The sequence below is a fragment of the Lepisosteus oculatus genome, chromosome 17, assembly GCF_040954835.1.
Source record: "Lepisosteus oculatus isolate fLepOcu1 chromosome 17, fLepOcu1.hap2, whole genome shotgun sequence".
NCBI lineage: Eukaryota > Metazoa > Chordata > Actinopteri > Semionotiformes > Lepisosteidae > Lepisosteus > Lepisosteus oculatus.
Window position 1 is genome coordinate 9,794,771 of NC_090712.1, and position 26,996 is coordinate 9,821,766.

General features: G+C 40.6%; 1 protein-coding gene across 3 annotated transcripts in view; it reads left to right on the top strand.

Annotated features, from left to right (window-relative positions):
* usp34 (ubiquitin specific peptidase 34) overlaps positions 1–26,996 on the top strand; it is a 55,564-nt gene that overhangs the window by 12,081 nt on the left and 16,487 nt on the right. For 2 of the 3 annotated variants that reach the window (XM_015362913.2, XM_015362914.2), the window contains exons 4-46: positions 941–991; positions 1,984–2,133; positions 2,235–2,302; positions 2,883–3,075; positions 3,630–3,691; positions 4,206–4,287; positions 4,373–4,465; positions 4,696–4,821; positions 5,097–5,226; positions 5,724–5,854; positions 6,205–6,866; positions 7,126–7,340; positions 7,714–7,829; positions 8,294–8,421; positions 9,822–9,911; positions 10,317–10,412; positions 10,860–10,942; positions 12,553–12,707; positions 13,223–13,336; positions 13,621–13,720; positions 14,032–14,064; positions 14,205–14,364; positions 14,500–14,626; positions 15,215–15,362; positions 15,533–15,633; positions 16,187–16,396; positions 17,465–17,590; positions 18,072–18,194; positions 18,822–18,905; positions 19,303–19,389; positions 19,504–19,704; positions 19,801–19,883; positions 20,212–20,252; positions 21,132–21,256; positions 22,600–22,752; positions 24,186–24,290; positions 24,435–24,490; positions 24,595–24,715; positions 24,819–25,002; positions 25,613–25,776; positions 26,201–26,266; positions 26,352–26,498; positions 26,871–26,927. In XM_015362913.2, the coding sequence (XP_015218399.2) occupies positions 941–991; positions 1,984–2,133; positions 2,235–2,302; positions 2,883–3,075; positions 3,630–3,691; positions 4,206–4,287; positions 4,373–4,465; positions 4,696–4,821; positions 5,097–5,226; positions 5,724–5,854; positions 6,205–6,866; positions 7,126–7,340; positions 7,714–7,829; positions 8,294–8,421; positions 9,822–9,911; positions 10,317–10,412; positions 10,860–10,942; positions 12,553–12,707; positions 13,223–13,336; positions 13,621–13,720; positions 14,032–14,064; positions 14,205–14,364; positions 14,500–14,626; positions 15,215–15,362; positions 15,533–15,633; positions 16,187–16,396; positions 17,465–17,590; positions 18,072–18,194; positions 18,822–18,905; positions 19,303–19,389; positions 19,504–19,704; positions 19,801–19,883; positions 20,212–20,252; positions 21,132–21,256; positions 22,600–22,752; positions 24,186–24,290; positions 24,435–24,490; positions 24,595–24,715; positions 24,819–25,002; positions 25,613–25,776; positions 26,201–26,266; positions 26,352–26,498; positions 26,871–26,927 (5,547 nt within the window). The remainder of the gene's footprint in view (positions 1–940; positions 992–1,983; positions 2,134–2,234; positions 2,303–2,882; positions 3,076–3,629; positions 3,692–4,205; positions 4,288–4,372; positions 4,466–4,695; positions 4,822–5,096; positions 5,227–5,723; positions 5,855–6,204; positions 6,867–7,125; positions 7,341–7,713; positions 7,830–8,293; positions 8,422–9,821; positions 9,912–10,316; positions 10,413–10,859; positions 10,943–12,552; positions 12,708–13,222; positions 13,337–13,620; positions 13,721–14,031; positions 14,065–14,204; positions 14,365–14,499; positions 14,627–15,214; positions 15,363–15,532; positions 15,634–16,186; positions 16,397–17,464; positions 17,591–18,071; positions 18,195–18,821; positions 18,906–19,302; positions 19,390–19,503; positions 19,705–19,800; positions 19,884–20,211; positions 20,253–21,131; positions 21,257–22,599; positions 22,753–24,185; positions 24,291–24,434; positions 24,491–24,594; positions 24,716–24,818; positions 25,003–25,612; positions 25,777–26,200; positions 26,267–26,351; positions 26,499–26,870; positions 26,928–26,996) is intronic. The other variant, XM_015362915.2, reaches the window with a different exon arrangement.

The window sequence follows — 26,996 nt, forward strand, 5'->3', positions numbered from 1 at the left end:
GTTTAATTTCTTTTAAATACATCCCCGGGGGGATGAGGGGATAGCATTGGTATTGTGGTGATATGTTTAGCAGGCTCACGTTGTTTTAAAAATACATTTACAGTGTATTAATTGTGCCTGGGAATAACCCCTGGCTTTACCACCTGAGTGCATTGTAGTTCACACCTTTACCTTCATACAGGCACCTCTCAAGTGTCCTCAGGGTCTCTTCTGAGGCCTGCTGGCGTCCTAGGCGACGGCTCTGTATTTATAGCAGCGTAATGCCTTTTGCAATTAGCTCAGCCTTTGTGTCCCTTCACATTTGAGATGTTAGTGAGACTCCAGTGCTGCTGTTTCTCGAGATGAACAGTGTGAATTGCAGAAGCAACCCAGAACGCATTTGCTAGCCAGGGTTTAAAGAGTCAGGCTGGGGAAGTTTTCTTCGACTTTGAACCATGCTCTGACCTTTCCTATGCCTATGAAATCTGGAACAAACTGGGCTATTAAAATAAAATGAGTTTGTTACAGCTGTGGGGAAGAAAAGGGCTGCGATGCAGTGCGGGGCATCCGACGCCTCTCCATTTTCCAGACCAGCATTCCATTCATTATTTCGGATGCAGGAACTTGCTCAAACAAATAGCCCAGAGTTTTCACAGTGGGCCTCATGAGCAGCGGTGTATTGTAAAATCCACGCTCATGGCAGCTCAGACCATGGGAGGCACTTGTCTTGGACGTTTTTATACATTTACTCGTTGACAGTTTCTGGTTAGATTGTCCTCCTGCGTTTTGTTCCACACTTGCAGTTGATTGAATGACATGACGGTCTTGGACAGCGTACCTTGTGGTAGTTTTATTTGGAAATCTGTACAGGTTATTGGATACCATTTTCATTTTATTGAAAAGCCTTGATAATTAAAATCATCTCTTTGCCAATAATATATCTTTTTTTCTTAATTGGCAGGATATTTCAGCTCAAGAAAGCAATTTACTAGGATCATTTTGTGATATGAATGTAAGTGCTGCTTTCTTTGTGTTTTGGTCTTGTTCTTATTAGATTAAAAACACACCCTGAACGTAGTTAATTGACTCTGTGCTGAAGAGCAGGATATGAATTGAAGCAGTTTCCTTTCATCTGGATTTAGAACCCTTTGCCTTGCCAATATGGTAAAAAAAAAAGCTGTTTTAAAAAAAACTTATGACAGGTTTCATCAAAACTTTAAAATGAGAATTGCCGATGAAGACAGGTATGGGTAACTTTTTTTTTCTGCCCCTTGCATCTGTAACACTAAATCTGCTGACAGATTAGACAGCTTGCTAAACAGAAGGAAGCTGGCAAGCAGTTATTACTGGGAAGTCTTTAATTGATCCAGTGTAGTTTTTTGTGCAGTGCCAGTTTTGGAATATATAAGGTGTGCTTGTAATTATTTTTGCTTTGTGAGAAAGCAAATTGGCTCGTAATGAGAGAATAATTACACTGGGATCACAAGCAGCAATACAGGGCTTCACAGATTACTGGTGGGAGTGCTTTGGCAATTTAACAGGACAATGATCCATCATCTTGTGCAGTTAGGTTTCTAAACATGCCTTAGTCTTAGGTATTATATAAATTCAGAATTTGTAATTTAATTATTGTGCTTAATAAAAAAAAATCAAGGTGTCTTTACAGCAGTATTCACAGCTACTGAATGGAAAAACAAAACAGTGATCCATGTCATATTACACCACGTCTTATATCTTGAACAATTTTCTCTGCAGCTTGATATTCATAAGTAGCAATTCGTCTGAACCTGGTTTCAAACATTTCTCCTTAAGAAAGTTCCCCCACTGAATATCCCCATTCTAGGATTAAGATTTTTTGTTCTCTCCAATGTCTGCTGACTTAAAATAAAGCAAAAAAAAAAATGCCTCAGGCATCTCTGAGTGTCAGAGTTATGTTTTTCATTTCCTGTGTTGGTTTTCCATCACTTGTGATTTCTGTGGGGTTTTCACCTATCTTTTAAACAGGATGTTGAAGTACCTTTGCACTTGCTTCGTTATGTTTGCCTCTTTTGCGGAAAACAAGGCCTTTCTCTCATGAAGGATTGCTTTGAATCGGGAACTCCTGAAACACTGCCTTTTCCAATCGCGCATGCATTTATCACCATTGTCTCAAATGTAAGTATTTCTTTTGTTTCTGAATTTGTAAAGTTACTGTTTAGGCGTCCGAAACGGGAAGTAATTTTTTTCCCCCATGTGTGTTTTGATTATTCAAACAGATCAGAATATGGCTGCACATTCCTGCAGTCATGCAGCACATTATACCTTTTCGGACCTATGTAATAAGGTAAGAAACCGATTTTTACTTTCATTGGTAACAAAGACATTCTTGCTGAAGACGAAAGAGCTCTCCTCCTGGCTTGTGTGGGTGGTGAAATCCTGCTCAGCCGTTGGAGTTCCTCTGCTGAGCACTAGGTGCTATCAGTAAGAATTTAGGCATGGCATTCCTCTCGCCCCTTAATTTGGAAACACAGCTCAAACATCCGTTGCGTGGATTCAGGTTCTGTAGGAGGAGATGTTCTTTTTGTGACTCGGCAAAAGACACATTCTAATGTAGCATCATGACCAGTTTAAGAATACGCTTGAAATACCAGGTGAAGTGCAGTGTGTTAAATGTTTCATGCAAGATTTTTTTTTTGTCTTCCACTTACATGCTCCACACTGCACGATTCAGAGTGTTAATGTCACATGTTCTCACTTGTCAGTTCCTTGCAGCATATCCAGTTGTTTTGTTTCTAAAGACATTGACCTTTGACCTCTCCCCACTTGAACAGTGTCATCGTTTTAATCTTTGGTGTGGGGGGTCCTTTAGTACAGCCCGCTCAATGACGCTTCTGCATTGACAGATGTATGTGATGTTGTTGCAGATACTTATGCAAGCTCTCAGATCAGGAGCTAAGACAAAGTGCAGCTCGGAACATGGCAGATTTAATGTGGAGTACGGTTAAAGAGCCCTTGGACACTGCTCTGTGTTTTGACAAAGAGAGCTTGGATCTTGCTTTCAAGTACTTTATGTCTCCAACTCTAACTATGCGATTGGCAGGCCTTAGCCAAATAACTGTAAGTACTTCAGGTTCAATTTCTTTTCCACATACTATTAAACTTTCATGTGCAGTGAGATCAACACATTGTACAGAGCTGTTATTGTGTCTAGTTTCATGCTCTTACTATGCATGGATTAGTGGACTAATTCCTTTGAATATATATTGATTAATAGAAATTAATCTGTCATTTTCTGCATTATGTATACATTTGAATATTTATTTTGTTCTTTATTTTGTATATTTAAAAAAAATTAGAATAGGTTTTTTTTAACTTTAAATTGTTAGCTGAATTGTTTGTTACTCATTTTTTGTTTCGGACCCTATTTCTGTGCTTCTTTAAAGGATTTGAAAAATGTAATTGTGCTGCTGTTAATGTTGTTGGACATTGTTGAACGTGCTGTATACATGCCCATCTTTCTTTTTAGGTGGCTTACTTTAAGTAAATTACCAAGTAATTAATGTTATGTTAATTTATTTTATATGAATTTAGTCAAAAGTATTAGTATTGTCTAATATATTTTTTAATTTATCAAGTAAATAGAAGTTTAAATTGCTTTTATTATTTTTCAGAATCAGCTTCACACATTTAATGATGTTTGTAATAACGAGTCCCTTGTATCTGACACAGAAACGTAAGTTTGCTATAGGTTTGTGCTTTTAATGACTCCTTTTTTGATAAAGTACCTTCTGTAGTAGTTTTCAGCTTTATTTAAGGTTTGATTTGGGAGTTTTTAAAGACTGATGAACTAGAATACCAAGTTTTGGCTGGAAGAGAAACAGGTGTAGCTAGTTTGTTTTGCGATGAATATCTTATTGTGGAATGAACTCTTAACTCACGTAATCTTCTGAGCACTGAAAGTCACAAAGATTTACCAAGTCTGATCAAGCATTTCAGGACTTCTCTGTATTGTGAACCTGTCCCTGTCCTTATGAAACAGAACATGTGACCATAGAAGAATGGCAGTCATTTGGTTTGAAAATATGTTCTGAAACCATATATTGTTTGAATTTTTTGTATTGTTTTAACAAATGGCTGGGTGTTGAACTTCAAGATTTGTTTCACATTGTGTAAAAACAAAGTACTTTTATAAATTGGTAAATATTAAGGAAAGACTGTTAGAATAAATCTGCGATTTGTCATTACAGATCAATAGCAAAGGAGCTTGCAGATTGGCTGATCAACAACAATGTTGTAGAGCATATCTTTGGACCAAATTTACACATTGAGGTTAGTTTATTTTCACACTTTGTTTTGTTGTTTTGCTTTGCCTTTAGGAAATGGTTTGTTCATATTTAGAATGATTTTCTTTCAGATCATTAAACAGTGCCAAGTTATCCTGAACTTTCTCGCTGCTGAAGGGAGGCTTAGTACTCAGCATGTAGACTGCATTTGGGCTGCAGCTCAGGTAAAACGTCCATTTTTTTTAGCAATGTTTTCTTCTCTAGGCCTCAGAAAGTCTCTCTATGCTCTGCCCTGTAAAAAAGGACTGGACCTGGGGCTGAAACATTGATTGTTGCATGATTTCATCTTCAGCAGTGATCTTGCTATACATCTTATTAGATTAAAGTTTACAGGAATGTGTTGTAATGTAATCTCTTTCAAAGGATTTTCTTTTTTTTTTCCTTTTCTGCCCAGCTGAAACACTGCAGTCGCTATATCCACGATCTGTTTCCTTCCTTGATCAAGAACCTAGATCCTGTGCCACTTCGCCATGTTCTTAATCTTGTCTCTGCACTTCACCCCAGTGCCCACACGGAGCAGGTATGCTTTCCCTGCATAATACTGCCAAAATGCCACCCTGAATATGTTATAAAGTGTAAAAGTAAGGTATAGAGCTGTAAACAGATTCATTACAGCGATTTGAGTTTTGAGGTTTGCATTGCAAGCAAATTAAAATCTGTCTAACGATGGAAACGTTTCTGTAGTTTTACTTGAACATAAGTGGGTTATCAGGCTCCAGCTGCCCAAGGTAGTGGTCCTGTTGGCCAGATGCATTGTCAAAGGGCTCATGTATCTGATGTTTCCTGTGTTGACAGACACTCTACTTGGCTTCAATGCTCATTAAAGCCCTTTGGAATAATGCTCTGGCAGCCAAGGCTCAGCTGTCCAAGCAGAGCTCTTTTGCTTCTCTCCTGAGCACAAACCTCCCAATGGGAAATAAAAAAGGTGAGTACAAAGTTAGGAGCATTCAAGGAAAGTTGCTGAAAGTTTGTGTTTTTGTTTTACATCATAGCCTCGATATTTCCAAGACATTACTAAATATTTGTTTTTAGTGTCTGAATGAACAGTTGCTGTACCTTCGGTTATTTGGTGAATGAGATTTTGATTCTCAGTATAAAAGAAGCTCTGAAGCGTAACCTTCCTGCTCATTTTGGTTTTTACTTTCCTCTGTTGCTACTGTCCCTGAGGTTTTTAGTTCTGTCAGGCACCCCTTTGTTATGTTTTAGTTCACATGGTTGTAGGCCCAAATCACTTAAATCGGTAGTTGTTTTTTTAAACGCCAACTTATTATTTTGTGGATTTTTTGGTCAAGAAAAGAAAGTTTCTGACTTTGTTTGAACGGATTAGTATGGAAATAACTGGGGGTGTCGAGGCCCTGCCTGGGCATCTCGGGGGGCGGATGAAGGTGACTGTCCCTGCTTTCTGCTTCCGTATGGGCTCAGGCTCCCCGGCGGCCAGTCCCGAGAGCAGCGACAACAGCGACACCCACCACAGCGCCGGCAGCGACATCGAGATGGACGAGCAGATCATGAGCAGCACCAAGCGCGTTCAGCAGCGGCTGTCCGACACCGAGGTACCTGGCGTCTGTAGCGCTTTCCTTTCTCCCTCTTATCAAACTACAGAACCATGTGTCAGCGTCATCGTTTCATCATCGGCTTGGGAAATGCCATCACCCAGGACACAGTACTAGATGCAGGAATTTCGCATTAGGCGACTGCAGGAAATAATCCTGGATGTTCTAAGATGCCGTAAGAGAGTGATGGGATCAGCACATGGTAGAAGTGCGATGCAGCTGTTGCAAAGTAGTCATGTGATTGCAATAAAAGAAATGTCTGTGTCCACATTCCTGATTTATAAAGGGGAAAAATGAATGAGCTGCAAGCAATGCTGACGTCTCTCTGGGCGCTTGCCTTGGCTCACTAGGAGTCCATGCAGGGCAGCTCGGATGAGACGGCGAACAGTGGGGAGGACGCCAGCAGCGGGCCTGGCAGCAGCAGCGGCCGCAGCGAGGGCTCCAGCAACGAGGCCAACTCCAGCCGCGCCAGCCAGTCCGCGGGCAGCCCCGGGAGCGAGGTGCACTCGGAGGACATGGCCGACAGCGAGGCCCTGAAGGAGGAAGAGGAGGAGGAGGAGGAGGAGGAGGAGGACGACGAGGATGAGGAGGAGGACGACACCGGGGCGGCGGAGAGGGGCTGCAGCCCGCCGAAGGAGGCCCGGAACCCCGAGCTTAGGAAGAGAAAGTCGGAGGCCCAGGCTGGCATTTGTCTAGGCGACACTCCCGGCCCTGCGGACAGACCAGGGGGCGCTGGCGGGCCGGGGAAGGACCTGTCCTTCAACCCCGAGGCTGTCTCCTCCGTGGACAGCCACATGAGAATGCTGGACGCCTGCTCTGCCCACCCGGAGGACCCTGACCACGACATGCAGGCGGAAATGGGCCCAACACACATACCTCCAGGGACTCAGGACCCATGCCTCACCCGCACTGGGGACTTCCTTGGCGAGGCCATCGGCAGCGAGCTCTTCAACTGCAGGCGTTTCATCGGCCCCCACCACCATCACCACCACCACCACCACCACCATGAGGGGTGAGCTCCTGCTTTCTCAGCTCCGCTGTCTTCCTGCACACATTCCAAACACAAAAGATTTCTACTGTCATGGGGCAACAAAGGTGCTTTCTTCCTTCAGCACAATGGGGAGCTCAGCAGCAATGCTTGTGCTTGTAGTCTTTGCACGGCTAGAAAAACAGACCCCATTGGCCCCCTGATGTGTTGAGCTCCGATTCCTGAGTCGCTAGACCAGTCTGCCAGAACAGTGTGTATCTCTGAAAACCCGTGTCATTTGCAGGCACATGGTGGAGGACATGCTGAGTGCGGATGATGTGAGCTGCAGCAGCTCCCAGGTCAGCGCGAAGTCTGAAAAGAACATGGCGGATTTCGATGGGGAGGAGTCTGGCTGCGAGGAAGAGCTGGTGCAAATCAACTCCCATGCTGAGCTCACCTCGCACCTCCAGCAGCACCTACCCAATTTAGCCTCAATCTACCATGAACACCTAACTCAAGGCAAGGGCCTTTCCTTTTACACATTCATTTATCTGCTGCTTCAGGTGTTCATAATGTTTCCTTGTAGTTTTCAGTTAGCTTCAGCATACTTTCTTTAATTCTTAAACTTAAAGTAGTGATATTGCATAAAAAAGCGCTTGAATTTGCACTTTAGCATTACAGTGTTGAAATGGAAACAGGCAGTGTGCTGTTTATTTTCCATATTTTATATAAAGACAAAATATGAATGTTCTAATGCTAAAACTTCTAGAAAATGGTTACAATTTTTATCTGAGGGTGAATAATAAAACTCCATAAAGGCTTGTAATTAAAATATGAAAATGGAGGGAATGAAAAGTTTGTAATACTGGGATAAATCAACTTTATTTATCAGGTCCTGCAGTTCACAAACATCAGTACTCTGGCAATGCAGTCACTGACATCAACTTGGACAATGTCTGTAAGAAGGGTAACACCCTCTTGTGGGACTTGGTTCAAGATGAGGATGCGGTGAGTACTACTTCTGTACAGCCGAAACGCCCACAAGATTTAGGAACATACAAGACTGCATTTTTGATCTATTAAAGTTGTTGATCTGTTAAAGAAGACCTTTTAAAACAAAACAGGATTTGAATGAGCTTTCTGAGGTCCTAGGATAAGTTTTAACCAGGGAAAAGTTTATTCCTACAAATTCTTCAGTTTTTCTGCCTTGGTGTTTCTGTCTGTTTTTGGTCCCATGTGGCTCAGATTTGTTAGGGGTCAGGATTTTCATTTATACCTACTTAGCTGAGGTGTCGACTATTTTTAAGGTAATTCACAGAAAAAAAAAATCACTGGGGAAACTTCTTAGACTCTTCTGTCATCACAGGCCTGTGCCATGAATAATCACTGGTTTCTTGTTTGCCTTCAGTGAAGGCGATGCTGAAGTGAAGTATCATTGTTCTATTCAGTCTTTCTGGTTTTGTGTTGTGCAGATTCATTTATCTGAGGGGCTGATCAATGAAGCAGAGAAACTGCTCTGCTCTCTCGTTTGCTGGTTCACTGACAGACAGATTCGAATGAGGTTCATCGAAGGCTGCTTGGAAAATTTGTCCAACCACCGGTGAGAAGAAATACAAACTAGTATATAGTTGTCTTTTCTGTTCCTAAAAAAAGTTAATCAGAGGATATAAGCCTGTAGAATATCTCTTTACACACCATATTCCACACATTTAAATGTGTCTTAGTATATGCAGTTGAGAATTTAGCTATTGAATTGAAAGTTTTTTTATTTTTTCTAAATTCCATCTCATCTGAAATTCATAATGTGCTCCTGAGAAAACTTAATCTTTTACAGAAAGTTATCTTTTTCTTCAGACTTAACTATGCTTAATATTATGCTTCTCTTTGGTTGTGTTTTTGTTAATATAACTGTGACCTTTCAGTGCTGCCTCTTAGAAGTGAGAGATTTTGTTTTGTTTTTTCCTTTTCTGTTGTCAAAATTATTTATTACACTTCATCTCTTAGGGTTGGAATCCTGTTTCTTGTGAATACTTCTACACTTTAACAATGCAGAAAATCAAAAGCATGTACTTCCTAAATTTGGTCTCCTTTGTCTGTAATGAAAACACTTCCAAATGATTGTATCTTTGCAATATTTGCTTCTTTTAAGTGCCAGTGAAGGTTATAACAATGGCCAGGCATTAGGCTGTGGATGTTGATTCATCTGGCATTGTATTGCTTTTGGGTGCATGTGTAAAAACAAAAGTTAACGAAAAAACAAGAGTAGTAGCAAAAAAACTTATGGTTGCATAAAAATCCAAACCTAGGAGTAAAAGGAAAAATGCAAATGAAATGCAAGTTTCAGGTCTTCTCTTGGGTATTATCTCTCGTCTAATATGCTCTGTAGGACATTTCTAGAGGTGCTGGTACTTCCCTTTTTATGGTGAACAACAGCTGGGAATCCCCTTTGGGTACTCGCTGTTTTGTAGAATGTATAGTTCTGTGACTTTTCTGGGTAATGTGTACATGTTTTTTGTTTTAAATATTTCATAATGTATAAGACAGAGTTTTTTTTCTAATTAGTAACATGTAACATGCTAATGAAACCTCAAGGCAAATTTCATGTAACATTTTTTTATTTTTTTCCCCCCCAATATCTAAGATTTAGACATTGTTAGCTGGATTGGAACTGCTCAGGAGATTGCTGGTTAAACTTACCCTGTGTGTCTGGAAAACCTGATTAGGAGGAAGGGAAGGACAATATCTATTGTAATCCAGAAGAATAATTCTGGAGCAGATGAACAGCTCTATATTGTACTTCAAGTTTGTAGCTTTTAAATTGCATTGTAAAACATGATATGCCACTGCGTATCTGATGAGATGCCTTTTTATAACTGCTTACATTCGAACTTCGACACATGGCTTTAGTGCACACATTTTTTTACTTCATAACATTATATCATTGTGTGACTATCCATTGCAAAGAATGAGACGTGTATATATATTTTTTTTGTTGTGCAGGTCCGTTGTTGTTTCTCTCCGTCTACTTCCTAAACTGTTTGGCACATTTCAACAGTTTGGGAGTAGTTATGACACCCACTGGATAACCATGTAAGTTGCCAGCTCTTCATTTAGGTTAATTTTAGCACATGATCATATTTGTCATTCCCTAAGCATCTAAGCATGAACATGGTGAATACAGTGTGTGGTAACTCCGGTTTGATGTCTGCTATCACAAAGCAAGGGTGGGATTATATTGTTACAAACAAATGGAAAACCATAATAAAGAAAAATATAAACTTGTAATCTTTCCAAATTTGTTGAAGGCTGATTTAGTCGATGTATTTGCTAGGGTGAGTCAGTGTTGAATATCTTTATAAAATTATTTAAACATACTTTGTAAACGGCAAGTATTTATTGAGTGTGGTTCTTTCAGCGTCATTGTGTAAATATGTAGCTAACTGAAAATGTGACACATGCCCTTGAGATATAGTGAAACCTTCTTCTGGCTCCCAGGTGGGCTGAGAAGGAGCTGCATATGATGAAGCTCTTTTTCGATGACCTGCTACACTACATTCAAGAAGTTCGGGAGCAACGACATAAATTTGCTCTGTAAGTCTTTTTCTGCTGCCCGAAAAAAACTGCTATGAACCTTTTCCCCCTGCTTTTTCTTTTGTCTCCATGTATATGCTTGAAGTCCCTTAAAATAGTGCTGTAAATTGTAATCAAAGTAGCTAAGGGACATGGGATGATACAGTATGTGCCTTTGTTATCCTCCTCTCTGTGCATAAAGCACTAGGCTTTAGGGGTAGTGTGAAAAAGTCATATTATAAATGGTTTGGTTCTTCCATGGGGGTTCATGGTCTGTGTGTTGTCAAAACAGTTTAACTATGTGGAAGACTACTTCATGATTCACTTTAGATTTTTTTAATGAGTTTTTCTATAATGTGAAGTGAGGGTTGCTGAATTCTACTTAATATTTACAATGACCAAATTGACAGAGTGCGTTTTGTTTTGGGGTGAAGAGTGATGGGGTTTCTCGTCCCTCTGTGATTTCAGGTATGGCCACAGTGCTGAAGTCCAAGTGCGTCTGCAGTTCCTTACCTGTGTGTTCTCCACTCTGGGCTCCCCAGACCACTTCAGTATGTGCAGCTCCTAATTTATTTTTAAACATCATATTAAAATGGAGATTAAAATTTCAACTATGGGAAACCCATGACTGGCAGACTGTTGGAATACGTGATTACAGTTGATGTAGCTGAGCATATAGTGTTGTTGGTTCTGCAGGTTGCTTGACTGAGTTGAATTAAGACAGTAGTTCCCAATCCTGGTCCTGGAGATATCTTTATTTCAGCTTGACATCTCCAGTGCTAATTGATGGATAAGTTAACCTTGCTTGCTTGTTATTTAACTAGTTGCTTTCGTCAGTCCCTAGTCTCATGAATAGCCCTACTTATTCTTTGCACACTTCTCCTCAAATTCTTTGCCATGGTTTTCGAATAAAGCAGCTGATCATATTTATGATGAATTGGCACATGTGAGAATTACACTGTATCCAACACGCCCAGAGTGAATGTTTTGTCCTATTACAGCGGGCCATTTGGTGATGTTTCTGCCAGCACACCTGAATGAGACCAGTGCGGTTTCTTCAGCTCAGAAATTAGTGAAGGATTGTTACCAATTACAAATCCCATTTGATCTTTTAAAAAGCTGAAAGCAAATTTATAAATGTGCCCCAAACAGAAAACTCAAATCATTTATCAAGTGGTTAAGAACAAATCAGGTACCAAAAGACAGTGTTCCTCCATAATCAAGGCGGGAACCAGCAGGTTAAGACAGTCTTTCATCTCTTTTACTTTTTATACTTGGAATCTTCAATTTATGTCCAAAATTAAGTAAAACAGGAGAATGATGACCTATAAAATTGATTTTTTTAAGATGAAGACTTTTGAATTACATTTGTGGCTTTAGTTAGTATACCTTGGCAGTCACCGCAGAAGTGACAAAAGAGGGTGTGTTATTTTACGATGAGACTGTAACCTGATGAGCTGAAGTCATACATTAAGGGATTTTGATTTTAAATTTTTTAAAGGAAATATGATCCTCTTCAATTAGGACTTGACTTTGCTGTCTTGCGCGGAAGGCTTTTGGTAGAAACTGGCTTAGCTCTTTGTTTTTCTATAGGAAACTGGTTGCATGGTATTGAATGACACCAGTGGTTTTGGGTTTCAGAAAGATACGCACATGAACAGGAATGCTCATACAGGTTCATTCTTTTTCAGTGCACATCACTGCAAAACACCTGTATAAAATCTGTTCTTTTAATGTAAAATGTGTTTTAACACCAGGGAAAAGGTGATGCAACACTCTTCATGCTTTCTAAGAAGCATTCTTTCATGATCTCTCCGTGTTCTTCTTAGTTTAAAACCTGCAATCAGAAGACTAGCTTTCTGACTTTTTTTTACATTTAAAATATAGTGAGCCTCTAATTTGAGGAACAGAAGCCAAAAATAGGTGTAATGACCAGTCGTGTGTTGGTCATCCTAACCTTTCACTTTGTTGTGCTGTTGATTATGCAGAAAATGTTGTATAGGCTGTTAAACTGCAAAGTGGCTAGAGAGAGTTTTATCTGCTTTTATTGTTTTCTGTTAATGTTCAGTTTGAAGCAGTGTGTTGTTTTAAAACTGGCTGACTAATGCCATTTGGAAATATTTATTTCATAAAGTGATGTTGGCTGGTGGTCTCTCTTCAGGGCTCAGCTTGGAACAGGTTGATATTCTGTGGCACTGCCTGGTGGAAGACTCCGAGTGCTATGATGATGCATTGCACTGGTTCCTCAACCAAGTCCGCAGCAAAGACCAGCATGCAATGGGCATGGAAACATACAAGCATCTTTTCCTGGAAAAGGCAAGGGATTAAATGAAAGAAGCTCATAGCATACACTGTATGATTTGCTTAGGTTTTAGATCATTCTCTCATGAGAAAGATTCTTTTTTGCCAAAGTGCCTCATATTTGCATTTAGAAAATAAGAGTAAAATTCTGTCAGCGTTTTGCCTAAATTCATGAGTTCTGTATTTTTGTATACATTTTCCTAGTAGTATTTCAAATTTTTCATTTTTTCCCTCAAAATTGTGTAGTAAAGCCTTTGCATTCTTTTAAGAAGCAAGAGGGAGATCAAATGTTGATTGAGAAGGAGCAGTCTGTTTCAGTCACTGGTATAATATTAAACAGGTCTGCAGAATTTTTATTTGGGAAAGCTAGGACTCCCAGCGTTAGTATGTGGAAAGGGACAATTAACTGAATTTGTTTAATGATGCACACATACAGCCAAGTTTTTCTTGTAGTTGCCTAAGTTAGTAATTATTTATGTCAGTGAGCTTTAAAATGCAGTCAACATGTGCTGTATTTTGCCTTCTCTTAGATGCCACAGCTAAAACCGGAAACAATCAGTATGACGGGACTGAACCTGTTCCAGCATTTATGTAATTTAGCCCGCCTGGCTACGAGTGCTTATGATAGTGGTTCAAATTGTGAGGTAAGGACTAGCTTTGATGAACCTCTTCGGTTTTATCAGTATTGCAGTGTAAATGGACGGTACGTTTTCCCTGCTGCTCGCTCTGAGATTTGTTTTATGATCGTGTTCATTCCATAGTGATGCTTATGAGATGAGCAAATCGGCATTATTACTGAATGTTTATTGTGAACATTTTTGAATGTTTTGCTTTGAGTAATGTGTGTGCTTTTGTGTTGTCTTGATGTTAAAATTGAAAAGGTATGTTTATTTTCAAACATTTTTATTCCGTTTCTGCCAACCCATAGCTTTGTGGTATGGACCAACTATGGGGCATCGCATTGAGGGCTCAGTCTGCCGATGTTAGCCGAACTGCCATACAGTATATCAACTCCTATTATATAAATGGTAAGCGTGCCATGCCACTAGTGGTGATGAACAAATGCTCTGTTAATTTTAGTTGTTTCCTTGGAATTGATTTTAAACGAAAAAGCCGAATTTGTATAATGTTTATAACAAACAGATGTTCAAAGTAAAAGAGAAGTCTTAAGGATATTGAAAACAAACAAAGTTAAATAGAGCAAAATGTGCAACCTTCTCTGTTAGTTTGCAGCTTTTGGATAGTTGTTGAATTTCAGGCTTATATAAATAATATTCTAGACTGGAGTTTATTCTGTCTTTATGTAAGGTATATTTTAGTCTGTTTTCTTTGGTTACAGTTGGCTTGACCTGTAAATCCACCAAGATTCCAGGTAACGTTCTTTAATGTAATATTTGTTTAAATAGACAGGTTAATCTGCTTGTGAAACTTGTCGAACCTCCTCAAAATATTAAAATGAATTATGGATGGAGTTTTCATTATGCTATTTGAGCAAAATGTGTCTTTTTTCAGGCAAAACAGGTTTGGAAAAGGAGCAGGAATTCATCAGCAAGTGTATGGAAAGTCTCATGATGGCATCTGGTAATCTGGAGAAGGATCCCCACTCTAGCCTTACTATAATTGAGAGAGGACTGCTGATGCTCAAGACTCACTTGGAAGCCTTCCGCCGAAGGTACGATGCACTGGCATTGGACTGAAAGGCTTCGATATTATACGCTCGTTTGAGTGCTCTGTGTGTGCACCATGCTCGCCGAAGACATGTGCCATGTGGCAGAGCTGCGTTCATTACGGTCTCCGTGCTTTGCAGGTTTGCTTATCATCTGAGACAGTGGCAGATTGAGGGAACAGGAATCAGCAGTCACTTGAAGGCTCTCAGTGACAAGCAGTCGCTGCCCCTGAGGATTGTGTGCCAGCCAGCTGGTCTTCCTGACAAGGTACCTACAGTGAGACACTAATGCGTCCTTGTCATGTGGGAGGTATTTCAGACACGGCTAGCGGTGTTTTCAGGATTTGGCTCATTATGCTATTCATGCTCCCAGCTGTCGAGTACATGCCACAGCAGGCTTGACTTTGAATAAGCATGAGGAAAATGATCATGTGTCTGATGCGCGTGGCCTTCCAGTGTGTGAGCACAGCTCTTCAGCTCGCAGCTCCAGTCCTGAAGACAGAAAAAGATCCACACAGGAAATCCTGTCTCCAACTTTGTTCTTCTGATTTTTTTTTAACTAGATTACTTTGTTAATAAACCTTTTTCCTCTTTCTACTTGAACATTTTCTGTATCCTGTAGGTCTCTATAAACAGATCCCAAACAGAAAAATTACTTTTATCAACATATGAGGCTCTGGCTAATCCTAATTAGCTGTGCTGGAATTTACAGGAAGATAATGTGTGAACATTGTGTGAATTTAATATCTCATAGGCACGTGGTGTAATATATCACTTTTAAGTGACTCCGAGTGAGAAAAGGTGTCTGCTTGTCTTAACCACACGGCTTGTCCTTCTTCCCTGTTTGTGTCCGTAGATGACGATAGAAATGTATCCCAGCGATCAGGTAGCAGACCTGAGAGCAGAGGTCACCCACTGGTATGAGAACCTGCAGAAGGAGCAGATGAACCAGCAGGCTCAGCTGCAGGAGTTTGGGCAGAGCAGCCGACAGGGGGACTTTCCCGGTGTGTTATTGCTCCGTACAGCCTGAGCTCCAAACTGTTGCCCCGTGTTAGAAATATAGACAACCTGATCCGCTCTCCATTCTACGCATTCGTTCTCTGCATGTTCAAGATAAAATAATGACCTACCAATATCATTAAGTGGAAAAATGTTTCTTTTGTTGTTACTCCAGGAGGTTTGATGGGACCTGTGAGAATGATCTCCTCAGGCCATGAGTTGACCACAGATTATGATGAGAAAACTCTGCATGAACTGGGATTTAAGGATATGCAGGTAACCACACGACACGGATTGGCTTTGTCTGTGTCTCTTAGACATGCCATATTTTGCATGAGCTATAACAAAGCAAAAAAATCCTTAGTGCTGAGAATCTTTCATTTTTCAGCTTTTAAGGTGTTCTTTTTACTGCCTTGTATATTAGTACAAATTGTCAGCAAAATCTAGCAAAGATTCTCCTTTACCCAGGAGGTTTATCCTGGTTCAAGGAGAATCTTTGCTAGATTTTGTTTGCAATTTTGTATGGTCAGTAACAGCAGAACAGTTCAGAGAGAAGAGAAGAAGCAGTTCAGTTTGAAGACTTGTTTGACAGTCCTGGCTACCTGTTTCTGTATTGTAACTATATTTACCTGTTTCTTTATATGTTACCTACATTGTTTGAAACAGTTTGGTTTACTAACAGTATTTCAGTGCAAAATGTTATTTGCCAAGGTGTAACAATGCCGTAACTAGAACGCATAGCTAAGTGTGTTTTAATGCATAAGGATCCTGAATGAAGGTCGAGAGCTGGATCTCACTGTGTGGGGACGTTGCTCTGCTGTGCTTGCAGATGGTGTTTGTCTCCCTGGGCGCCCCGAGGAGAGAGCGGAAGGGCGAGGGAGTGCAGCTGCCGGCCTCCTGCCTGCCCCCTCCGCAGAAGGACAACATTCCCATGCTTCTGCTGCTGCAGGAGCCCCACCTCACCACGCTGTTCGACCTGCTGGAGATGCTGGCCTGCTTTAAGCCCCCCACTCGGGAGCGGGCTATGGAGGACACGGAGGTACCGCTCACTCCCTTTCCCCCGCCTTCCATCCTCACACTCGCTCTGCCCCCCCCCCGATGTCGGGCACAGACTGGGGGCTGTTCTGCACCGGAGAGCTGCCAGAAGCTTGCAGATCTGTACATGTAAGGGTGTTTCTCGAGGTTGGTGAAGGTGTGAAGAACGTGGAACAGGTCTAATCTCGTCTTCCGTATCGTATACAAAATCCTTAAGAAAAAACATTTAGCCCTTCTAATTCTTTTAGATTTTCTAGCTAATTGATCCAAGGATTTCATCTGTTTTTTAATGACTCCGGGGTATCAGCTGTGGAGCTTGTTCCCGTAACCCTTTATTTATTCTCAAGATACTTCCTTGTAGCTTCCACTGACGTCCTCTGGTTCATGTTTTGCTGTTGATTGTGAAGAGGCTCACTGGATTGACTTTGTCAGTGCCTTAAAGGATTATGAATAGTTGAATCGTGTTCCTCGTAGTCTTCTCTTCCAGGCTAAAAAGATTAACTTCTTTAAGCTTGTCAGTGTAGGTCATGACAGTGAACCCAGGAATATATCTGGTTACTCTTCTCTGGATTGATTCCAGAGCAGCAAAGTTTTTCTCAAATCTCGGTCACCAAAACTGTGCAAAGTATTTTAGATGAGGTCTTCCTAGTTCATTGTACAATTGTAACAAAACAGCCCTTGGTTTAAATTGTGCACTCATAACTGCAGTATATATCCTCACATTTATGCCCTTCTGTATTGCTTCCCCACATACTGTACCTGGAAGATGAAAACATGTTTACATAATCATCTGTATCTTTATCATACGTAGCGTTTCCAAGCTCATTATTCCACATTTGACATTGGTAGTTTGTTCTTCCTGCAGCAGCACCCTTCACCCCTCATGTTCACAGTAATTCCAGCTTTATATTCAGAGGAAAGCGGAAAAGATGGAATTGTAATATCAGCAATTGTATTTTTCCGAAGAGGAAGACGGGACTTGGTGCCCACAGTGTCGGCGTGCTCGAGCAGTCCGTGTCTTGCGGTGTGCTTGAGTTCTGCCTCGGCTTCACCGCTCGGCGTTTCTCTGCAGAGTGTCAGGTGCGAGGAGCTGCACCTCCATGCTGAGAACCTGTCCAGGCGTGTCTGGGAGCTGCTCATGCTGCTGCCGACGTGTCCCAACATGTTACAGGCCTTCCAGAACATCTCTGAGGAGCCGGTCAGTCTTCCCCGTCCTGACGGGCAGATGCCCTGCTTCACAAATCGGGGATCATGGGGGCCGATTAAAAGTTTTTTTTAGAATCATTCACATTTACTTTTTACAATGTACTTTGTATGGAACTAAATTGTGTCAGTACTATACAACAAATGAATGTTTTGTGAACTGCATGTGGTAGAGTCGTGGGTTGTGCAGGTTAGGTTAATATATGAAGATCAGGAGTTTCTGGATCTGTGGTAAAACAGCCAAATTGACTCCCACTCTGTGTCATGCTGGTTAACAACCCGATGCTGGCCGCACCTGCCAGGATTTACACCCAGTTTGATTTTATTCCTTTTTTTTTCCTTTTTACTTAAAGAATCGCATGAAAATATTTGAAACCTCACTGCCATGAGTAGCTAGGCAGTCAGTCAGACTGGTCAAAATGACCAGATTGCCTTTTCAGATCTGCTAATGTTTTTTTTTCCTTTTGTTTTTTTAGGGAAGTGATGGACTTTGTTGGAAAGATCTGCTGAGAATTAAGAGCCCGCATAAGCTTTTGTATGCCCTTGAAATCATCGAGGCGCTGGGGAAACCGAACAGGAGGATACGAAGGGAGTCCACGGTAAGGAGTACATTTGGAGCTGTCTGTTAAGCATCCGGTATGTAATTGCATGAGTGCTGAGCATGAAAGGGAACTTAACACTGTAAGCATATTTTCAGAAAAAGCATACAAATTCATGATCTTGATTGTTTTTAGCATCATTTTGTCATTCACGATTGACCACAATCAACTCGTACGAGATCGTTGTAAAGTTGAGGAGGGAATTTTAAACTATTGAAGGCAGAGCCTTATGAAAATTAAAAAAAAAAACAACACCCAGAAGGGAAAATACACCCCACTCATCAAAGAAGCAACACCCTAATGTCATTTGTGTTAGAGGCTGGACTTAATCGTCCGAGAGGGAGTCGGTAGAAGTAGAGCCGAGTCTTCTCCAGTGCTGGGGAAAGTTAGTTTTAAAAAGTAATCCACTGCAGTTACGCGTTACTTGCAAAGGATTTTAAAATTGCCAAGTTGCAAGGAATAATCTATTGCATGTTATAGAAACTTCTAATTCATCTGGAAGAAATTGCAATGGCTTCGTGTCCATTCCAAACAATTATAATTTTCAGTTGCACAGTGCATGCATTTTATGTTAAAATGCTTTTAGAATGGTGTTCAAATGCTTTTGCTTTATCAATTTCATACTAGGGGAGCTACAGTGACCTGTACCCAGATTCAGATGATTCCAGTGAGGACCAGATAGAGAACAGCAAGAACTCCTGGAGCTGCAAGGTGAGTGGAACAGGCAGATGTTCAGAGAGGCGGAGATCTCTAATAATGTACAGTAGTGGCACACAAGACAATCTGGGAATGTCTGTGCAGCTTAAGTTAGTCTGTTAGTCTGTGTTTCACTTGTAGCTACTTTCTACATTTCTATACTTGTACACTAGTATTTTTTAAACTATTTTTACTCCCTTTTGTCTTGGCTTACCAATCATTTTAAACAAACTTATCTTACTCAAATACTCATGTATGATCTTACCTGTAGAAGTGGACAATGTTCCCATTCACTATGCAGGGAACTCTTTACTGAGGCTAAGATTACAAAAAATGATAAAAGTAGCCGTCTCTTATGTTGGAAAACATGTATTTTTTACCCTTACTACTTACATTTCTCATTTGACTCTAGTTTGTGTCTTCTGGAGGACTACAGCTCCTTCTGGAAATTTTTAATTCCGCTATCCTGGAGCCTAAAGATCAAGAGTCTTGGACGGTGGTATGTGTTGATGTTTTCACTGCCGTTCGGTCTTGAATTGTGTCTTGATGGTAGGGGTCTCACGTTTGCAGTTGTAGTTCTGTGGCTCAGTTTCCTCTGGCTCTTTGTGTCTAGTGGCTTTTGGACTGCCTTGCTTGCCTTTTGAAGCTGATCTGCCAGTTTGCAGTAGACCCTGCTGATCTGGACTTGGCCTATCACGATGTGTTTGCCTGGTCTGGGGTGACGGAGAACCAGCGCAAACGAGCGTGGCCAGGCAAGTCCCGCAAAGGAGCAGGGGACCATGGGAAGGGGCTCCACATACCACGGCTCACGGAGGTACAGCATCTAATGTCTTTACAGCAGCACTTTGCTTCTTGGGGAGTTTCTTAAGCTTCTACTGAGAGCTAAGAGAGCTTTCTTCTTCTCTTCTAGGTTTTTCTTGGCCTTGTCCAAGGGACCAACTTAATCCATAGGTTAATTAATGTTGCTTACACCTATGACAACCTTGGCCACAGGTAAGTTAAGTCTGTTCTTTAGTTGTGTAATAACTCCTGATTTCCATGTAAGAATGTCTGTTGATGCTTTGCTTAAATCTGAGTAAAGCTCTCCTATTTGCAGCTACAAAGTGCACTAGTTAAAAAAAGAACTATCTGGGGATGTTGTTAATTGAATAAACAACAATTTCAGATGGGTTTTTCATCATTGTGTCACATCGTTATTGTGTTCGTCTTAGCAGTTGAAACGAGAATTTAATGGAAATGCAGGGGTTACCCGAGTACTTACAACTGCAAATGTCTGTGTGACACCATAGGAATCCACTGCTGACAGTTTTTCTTTCTTTAGGGTGCTGAAAGCTCAGTCTGATCATAGGTCACGGCATGAAGGTAAGTGTTGTGCCTTAATTCTGTAGAACCCTCTGACTGAGAGCAGCAGAGTGAATACTGTGTTGATTAGGAAGGCTGGTTAAGAATAGATGCATGCAAAATTTACAAGGCAGAGGCTGTTCCCAGGAGTATACTCAGTCCTCGTCCTAGAGTCCACTGCTGCTTTTCACTCCAGCTAAGCTTCATTACTTAATTGGAATCTTAATTGAACTTATAAGTTCCTTAGATGGAAAAGTTTGTGATTTTCAGTTATTTGTGAAATGCAGTGGTTAAACGACACCCTCTAAAGATTCAGTTCAGATTATTCCTTTTATATGAGGACAATTAAAGGGGACCTGCAGTCTCAGTTTCTCTGACTGGTTGTTACATTTCAGTAACAAAATAAATTAAGTTGGTGGTATAGAAAAATATGACAAATTTTGAGTTCAGTGCAAAATTGTGAACTGTGTGAAGATACTTTGAGTTGCCATGTTGTCACAAACCTCTGGTCTCGCCACATGCCAGAGAGATTTCCCATCAATTGTGACCTGGAATTCTTGTGCAGTAAATTTTTTTACACTTTACTGTGTACATTGTGCTTGTGGTTTGAAAGGCACTTATCGGTGCTGATTCTTTCTAACCCTCTAAAAATAAAAATAGCCTTTTGCTTCCCCTTTAAGGATTTGGTTGTGTAAATGAGAGCTTGGCTGGACCATAAATGAGCAGATGTGTGTACATCCTGCTAAAAAGTGGCCAAAATCTGGGTCAGCAGATTTAACACAGTAATTTACATTACATTAGGATCAGAAGTAAAGGTTAAAAAGGGAACAAATGGTTTAATTTAATTGTAGCATGTTGTGTCCTGTTGCTTCTCCTGATGATTGTATTTTTCTTCCCTAGTAACACACTACTCTATGTGGCTCCTGGTGAGCTGGGCACACTGCTGTTCTGCAGTGAAATCCAGCCTCGCAGACAGTGAACATCTCCATGACTGGCTCAAAAAGCTCACTCTTCTTGTTCCCGAGGTGAGTGCAGTCAAAAGAGCTGTTTAGTGTTTCTCCCGGTTGGGTGGGGGCGGACATTAGAATCGTGGGAGTTTCACGAACTCGTCTTTGAAGAGGTCTGTTGTTTCTGTGCTTGTAATAACATCAAAGCATTTGGCTCATTCTTCATGTAAAATCAAGGAATAGGATTTTAAACCGTAAATGCCCAGCAACAATAAGAGGGTGTGTTTTGCACCTTCTTATTGCCAGCGATAAGAGAATAGATAAGATGGAACCTCCTATAAATCATGATCACAATTTGTAAGGTATTTTACTATGCATATTTGAAATCTCTTAACCTTGAGTTGTAAATTAAGGTTATTATAATATCATTATTATTTTAAAATTGCAGTTTACAAAGCAGTTGGACTTACCAGAGCTTATAAGCAGTGAATTGGAACTGATGGAGACAGAGACATCAGAAGCTGAATGGATATACTAGCTCAGAACAAATCATCCCTAAAACAAGTTAAATTGGGGAGATTGTGGTCTGCATAATGTGGCAGTATAGAAATGAACAAAAAAGCAGAAGGAAGAAGGCACTTTGACTGCGTAGGAGAAGAGTAAGAGTAACATCAAGTTACAAGTGCAGATGAAAAACAAAGAGACTGTTGTACATTCAGTAATGAACAAGCACACAGGATCACGATTTGAGGCTAAAAGGGATTTTTTGAATAACGAATAGGACATGCTGCTATACATGCATATTTGTGGATGACTGAAGCTGTCTTCCCAGTCAAGGATTTGAGGTCTAACCTGTTTCTTTAAACAAACAAGTTAGGAATCACTTCGCTACTAAACTACAATGTGGGCAAGATGGACCCAATGGGCTCCTCTTGTTTGCAACAAGTTAGCATTGCCTCTTCCAGCTTACTCAGCTGCTGGTATATCAGCAGGGCACAGATTAATGGACTTCACATTAGGTAGCAGGGTCAAAGGTTCTATCCGGAGGTCATGACAAGGTTCACTGACAGCAGCAACCAGTAGTGTTGCATAGTGAGGCCATAGGTGACACAAATGTAAATGGCTTCAGCACCTAAGGTCCTAACCTGATTTTAAGTGGCCCAGAAGAAGCTTCCATCAATGCATCCTGTCTGTGTAGCTGTTCATAAATAGATCATGATATCTGCAGTGAATTATTTTCAGTAGCTGGCCTGTTGTAGTTATTCATTGGCTTGAATGACCTGCCATTTTATTGTTAATTTGGGGAAGTATGTATTAGTGGAGCTTCCTGTCACAAGTAGTATAGCATGGGTGTTTTTGTTTCTTAAAACTTGCAGTGCAGCAATGTATTACAGGCAATTTTTCTTTGATTTTATTTTTAGACTGCTGTCCGACATGAAGCCTGTAATGGACTATATAAACTCTCTCTTTCCGGACTGGAAGGAGGAGAGTCTATTAACAGATCCTTTTTGCTCTTGGCTGCTTCAACTCTGTTAAAATTTCTCCCTGATGCACAAGCCCTCAAGCCAATGAGGGTATGTACCAGTCTTGAAACACTGAATGCAATAGCCAGCAACCCTTGATGAAACGTCTCTAAAGATTGATTTAGCAAAGAAATTGCAGGTGTACATCAAGGCTTTTAGACATGCATAATGTAATAAAATGTATTTAAAGGTGGAAATTCATTAGCATGTCTGAAAAAGCATATTTCTAAAAGTTGATATTCAAAGGTATTCATCCCATGTAAAAAAAATCCTAGAAATACGGTAAATTTAATGCAGTATAATTTTGTCGTCATCTCACAGTTTCACTAAGCCTCAGAAAGTTTGTTGATCTCTATTATAGGCTATGATAATATAGCTATAATATGATAATGGCTAGAATACAATCCATAAAACATGCCAGCTGGCTGTCCATTATCAAGAAGCTCCAGGCTAATGGGAAGATTATTATCCCACTGGGGAGTGGATGTAAGAAAGAAAGTTTAACCTAAATATGAGATCAGAAAAGTGGTTTGGGAGATTAACAATTGGTAATCTTCAAAGGACTCGGTCTTTATTTGTGTCTCCTAAACTACCACTCGAGGCTGAGTTTTTTAATCTGGTGTCTGTGGAACAAAAGACTTTTAATTTGAATCCTCAGAACTGAGTCAAAGTACATTTACAGGGTTTAACAGCCTGTTTGAGCTGAAAACAGTGTCTTCCATCAAGAAGCTCAAGCTTGTTCACAGAGGTGCTTTACAGTAGGATAACAACCAAGAGTGTGCATTCAACTGAATCACTAAATGCCAGGCCTTCAAAATCCCCTTTCTTGGCTGATCATCACAGTCTCTAGTAGGACATCTGTGGTATGATCTGAAAAAAGCAGACAAGTGCATGCGACACAGCCCAGTGGAGTGGTCAGATCCATCTCTCATGAGAAGTTTAAGAACCTGTAAAAGAAAACAAGAAGCACCTCTCTAATGTTATCAAAGCCAAAGCAGGCTCATAGAATACTGATTACCAGGGTATGTTTTAATACAAACATTGTGCATTTTAATTAAACCCTTTGAGATATTTTTCTTGCATGTTCTACATACAAATTTCTCTTTCTGATTTCTAAGAAACAGGTTAAACAACTTGTTTTGACTAGTTAAATAATTTAATAACTAATTTAACTAGTCTGGATATTAAAAATGTAATTACGAGTATTCAAGCATTGCACAAGGAATTATGATTATCATTATGATTATTTTTTTATTTGGTCACTAGTACATCCGTAATGAGCTTTTTGTTCACCGTTCATGGGTGGTTATTTTGAGGTTGTCAACCCCAGCTGTCACAGCAAGTGATCTGAAGCCAGTCAAGATAGCAGACTTGGCAAAGTTTGTCATACATGCTTTTGAGGCCGGATATTGTAACGGGCTGTGGTGGCATCCACATCATTTTTGAAAGACAAGCTGGCCGCATGTGTAATTTATTGTCAACAGGTTGAGGATTACGAGGATGAACCAGTGCTTCGGATAGGATGCAAAGAGTATTTTTGGCTGCTGTGCAAGCTGATAGACAATATTCACGTAAAGGACGCCAGCCAGGTATACATTTTGCTTTGATTGGTTTTTACAAGCTTGAGCTGCATTGTCCTGCATCTCGAAGATCTAGCTAGTTCTGAATGTTGAATGTACCAAAGTTTCATTGGCGTGGTCTTTAGACACTGGGTCTGTTTATCTGTGTCCTAGACCACCTTACTGGACCTTGATGCTCTGGCACGGCACCTCGCAGACTGCATTCGGAGGTTAGTCTCCAGACACTCTTTGACTTTATCGAATTCAGTGAATTGACTGGTGCTCAGAGGACCTGGAATTGCCATGCTGATTGTGACACTTTGTTTGCCCCCAGCAGGGAGATCCTTGATCAGCAGGATGGCAATATAGAAGACGATGGGCTGACGGGTCTTCTCAGGCTTGCCACGAGTGTTGTGAAGCACAAGCCACCCTTTAAATTCTCACGTGAAGGACAGGTAACCCCATCACCTTTAAGGGTCGGCTGTATCCATGAAAGATTTCAAGACTTCAAACCTTGACAAATCGCCCTTTCAATTCTTGATTCTCTTCCCCCTGCAGGAATTCCTGAGGGATGTTTACAATCTGCTGTTCATGTTGCCGAGCCTGAAGGACAGACAGCAGCCTAAATGCAAGTCCCACTCAGCCAGGGCTGCTGCCTACGACCTGCTGGTGGAAATGGTGAAGGGATCAGTAGAAAACTACAGGCTCCTGCACAACTGGGTCATGGCACAACACATGCAAAGTAAACAGTATAGCACACTTTGTCCAGTGTCGCACTTGATGTACAGTATGTTCATATGTAGATCTCAGGGCTGATATTTAAAGCACTTTAGTGTTGAAGTCCCCTGTGGAAGTAACGGGAAATTAAGAGGTTCAGAGTTTTGAATGTGGAACTCTTGATGTCTACAATGCAGCTTTTATTTTGAGTATCTGTCCTTATATACGTTTATATAAATATAAAAGGAACAAGTGATAGGTTTATTCCATGCTGAAAAGAGAAGAAAGAAAACACAGCGTTTCGGCCGTGGAGCCTTCTTCAGGTATGTTCATTTTGTTCACACCTGAAGAAGGCTCCATGGCCGAAACGTTGTGTTTCCTTTCTTCTCTTTTCAGCATGGAATAAACCTATTACTTGTTCCTTTGCAGCCTACGCATGCTGACGCAGCTACCTGCCTAAATATAAAAGGGATTATTAACTTTGTTGGAGTGTTGTTCTTTAAGGAATTTAATTCTTGTAACCATTTATAGACTAGGAAAATAATTGTGCAAGCTGCATTCATTCTCACTGCAGACATGTCTGTTCTGATGACTTTCTTTGACTAATCATCTGTCTTTAACTGCTGGTGTTTCAGCATCACATGCACCTTATAAATGGGATTACTGGCCTCACGACGATGTTAGAGCAGAGTGCAGGTTTGTGGGGCTGACGAACCTGGGAGCCACATGCTACCTGGCCTCTACAATCCAGCAGCTTTATATGATCCCAGAGGCCAGACAGGCCATCTTCACAGCCAAGGTGGGTGTTGGTGTCCACCAACAACAGCTTCTTGTTTAGATTCATCTTGAAGTAAGAGAGCACCTCAGTGTTTTATGCGTCGTGAAATAGAAACCCAGACATTTTCTGCTTTACATACTGTATAATACGTACTGTGTTGAATGATATAAGTCAATCAGAAGTTCTCCTTACTCAAAATTATCTAAGCTTGTGGTAGTGTCAGTAGTGGTAACTTGTTTAAATTATTTGCTTGAAAATAAAATGTATCTGACATGATTCGTAAGGCTTCCAAGTCAATACAAATTTAAATGATTTGCTAGTAAATAAAATGTATCCGACATGATTCATAAAGCTTCCTAGTCAATAAAAAATTAATTTGTAGTGGAGCCTTGAACAAATGTGGTAGAGCTCAATCATTCAGATATTTGTCTTGTTGAATTCGTAGTATGCTGAGGAGATAAAGCACAAGACCACACTCCTGGAACTGCAGAAGATGTTTACATATCTTATGGTAAGTGTTTTGTGCTGTGAGGACATGGTCCTATTTTCTTTGCTGCTGTTAAATGAGTTTAAACATGAACTCTGTTTGGCTGTAGGAGAGCGAACGAAAGGCATACAATCCCAGGCCATTCTGCAAAACCTACACCATGGATAAACAGCCGCTCAACACGGGAGAGCAGAAGGACATGACCGAGTTCTTCACCGACCTCATTACCAAGATAGAGGAGATGTCTCCAGACCTAGTAAGCTCAGTTCTTCAAGAGAACAACAGGGATCACTATGGAAGCTGAGCTGGGTTGTTTTTAAATTTGCTACGCAGGGCTCTGACAAAAAAGCCAGAATTTACAATTGGAATTTTCTCCTGTATGCATTATGCCTTTTTCTGATTTTTTTTTCTGCATAACACTGTTTTAAAGGAGCCTCAGCCCAGCAGACTGAAATAATGTTATTAGATACGCTACATCTTCCAACAGTCATTTTTAGTGCTGAGCTACAGTTGGGGTGTGATTCACACAGTTTTATCTGATGCTTTTATAGCTCACCTAAAGGAAAATCATAGTTCATCACGTTATTTTAATAACGCATTGCTTCCGAAATATGTTCATTTCTTTCAGAAAAACACAGTGAAGACATTATTTGGAGGTGTTATTACCAACAATGTTGTGTCTTTGGTAAGTCTTAATATTACCTTTCAGTGAAGTTAACTTAGATCTTTCAGGAAGGATGGCAGGTGCATAACT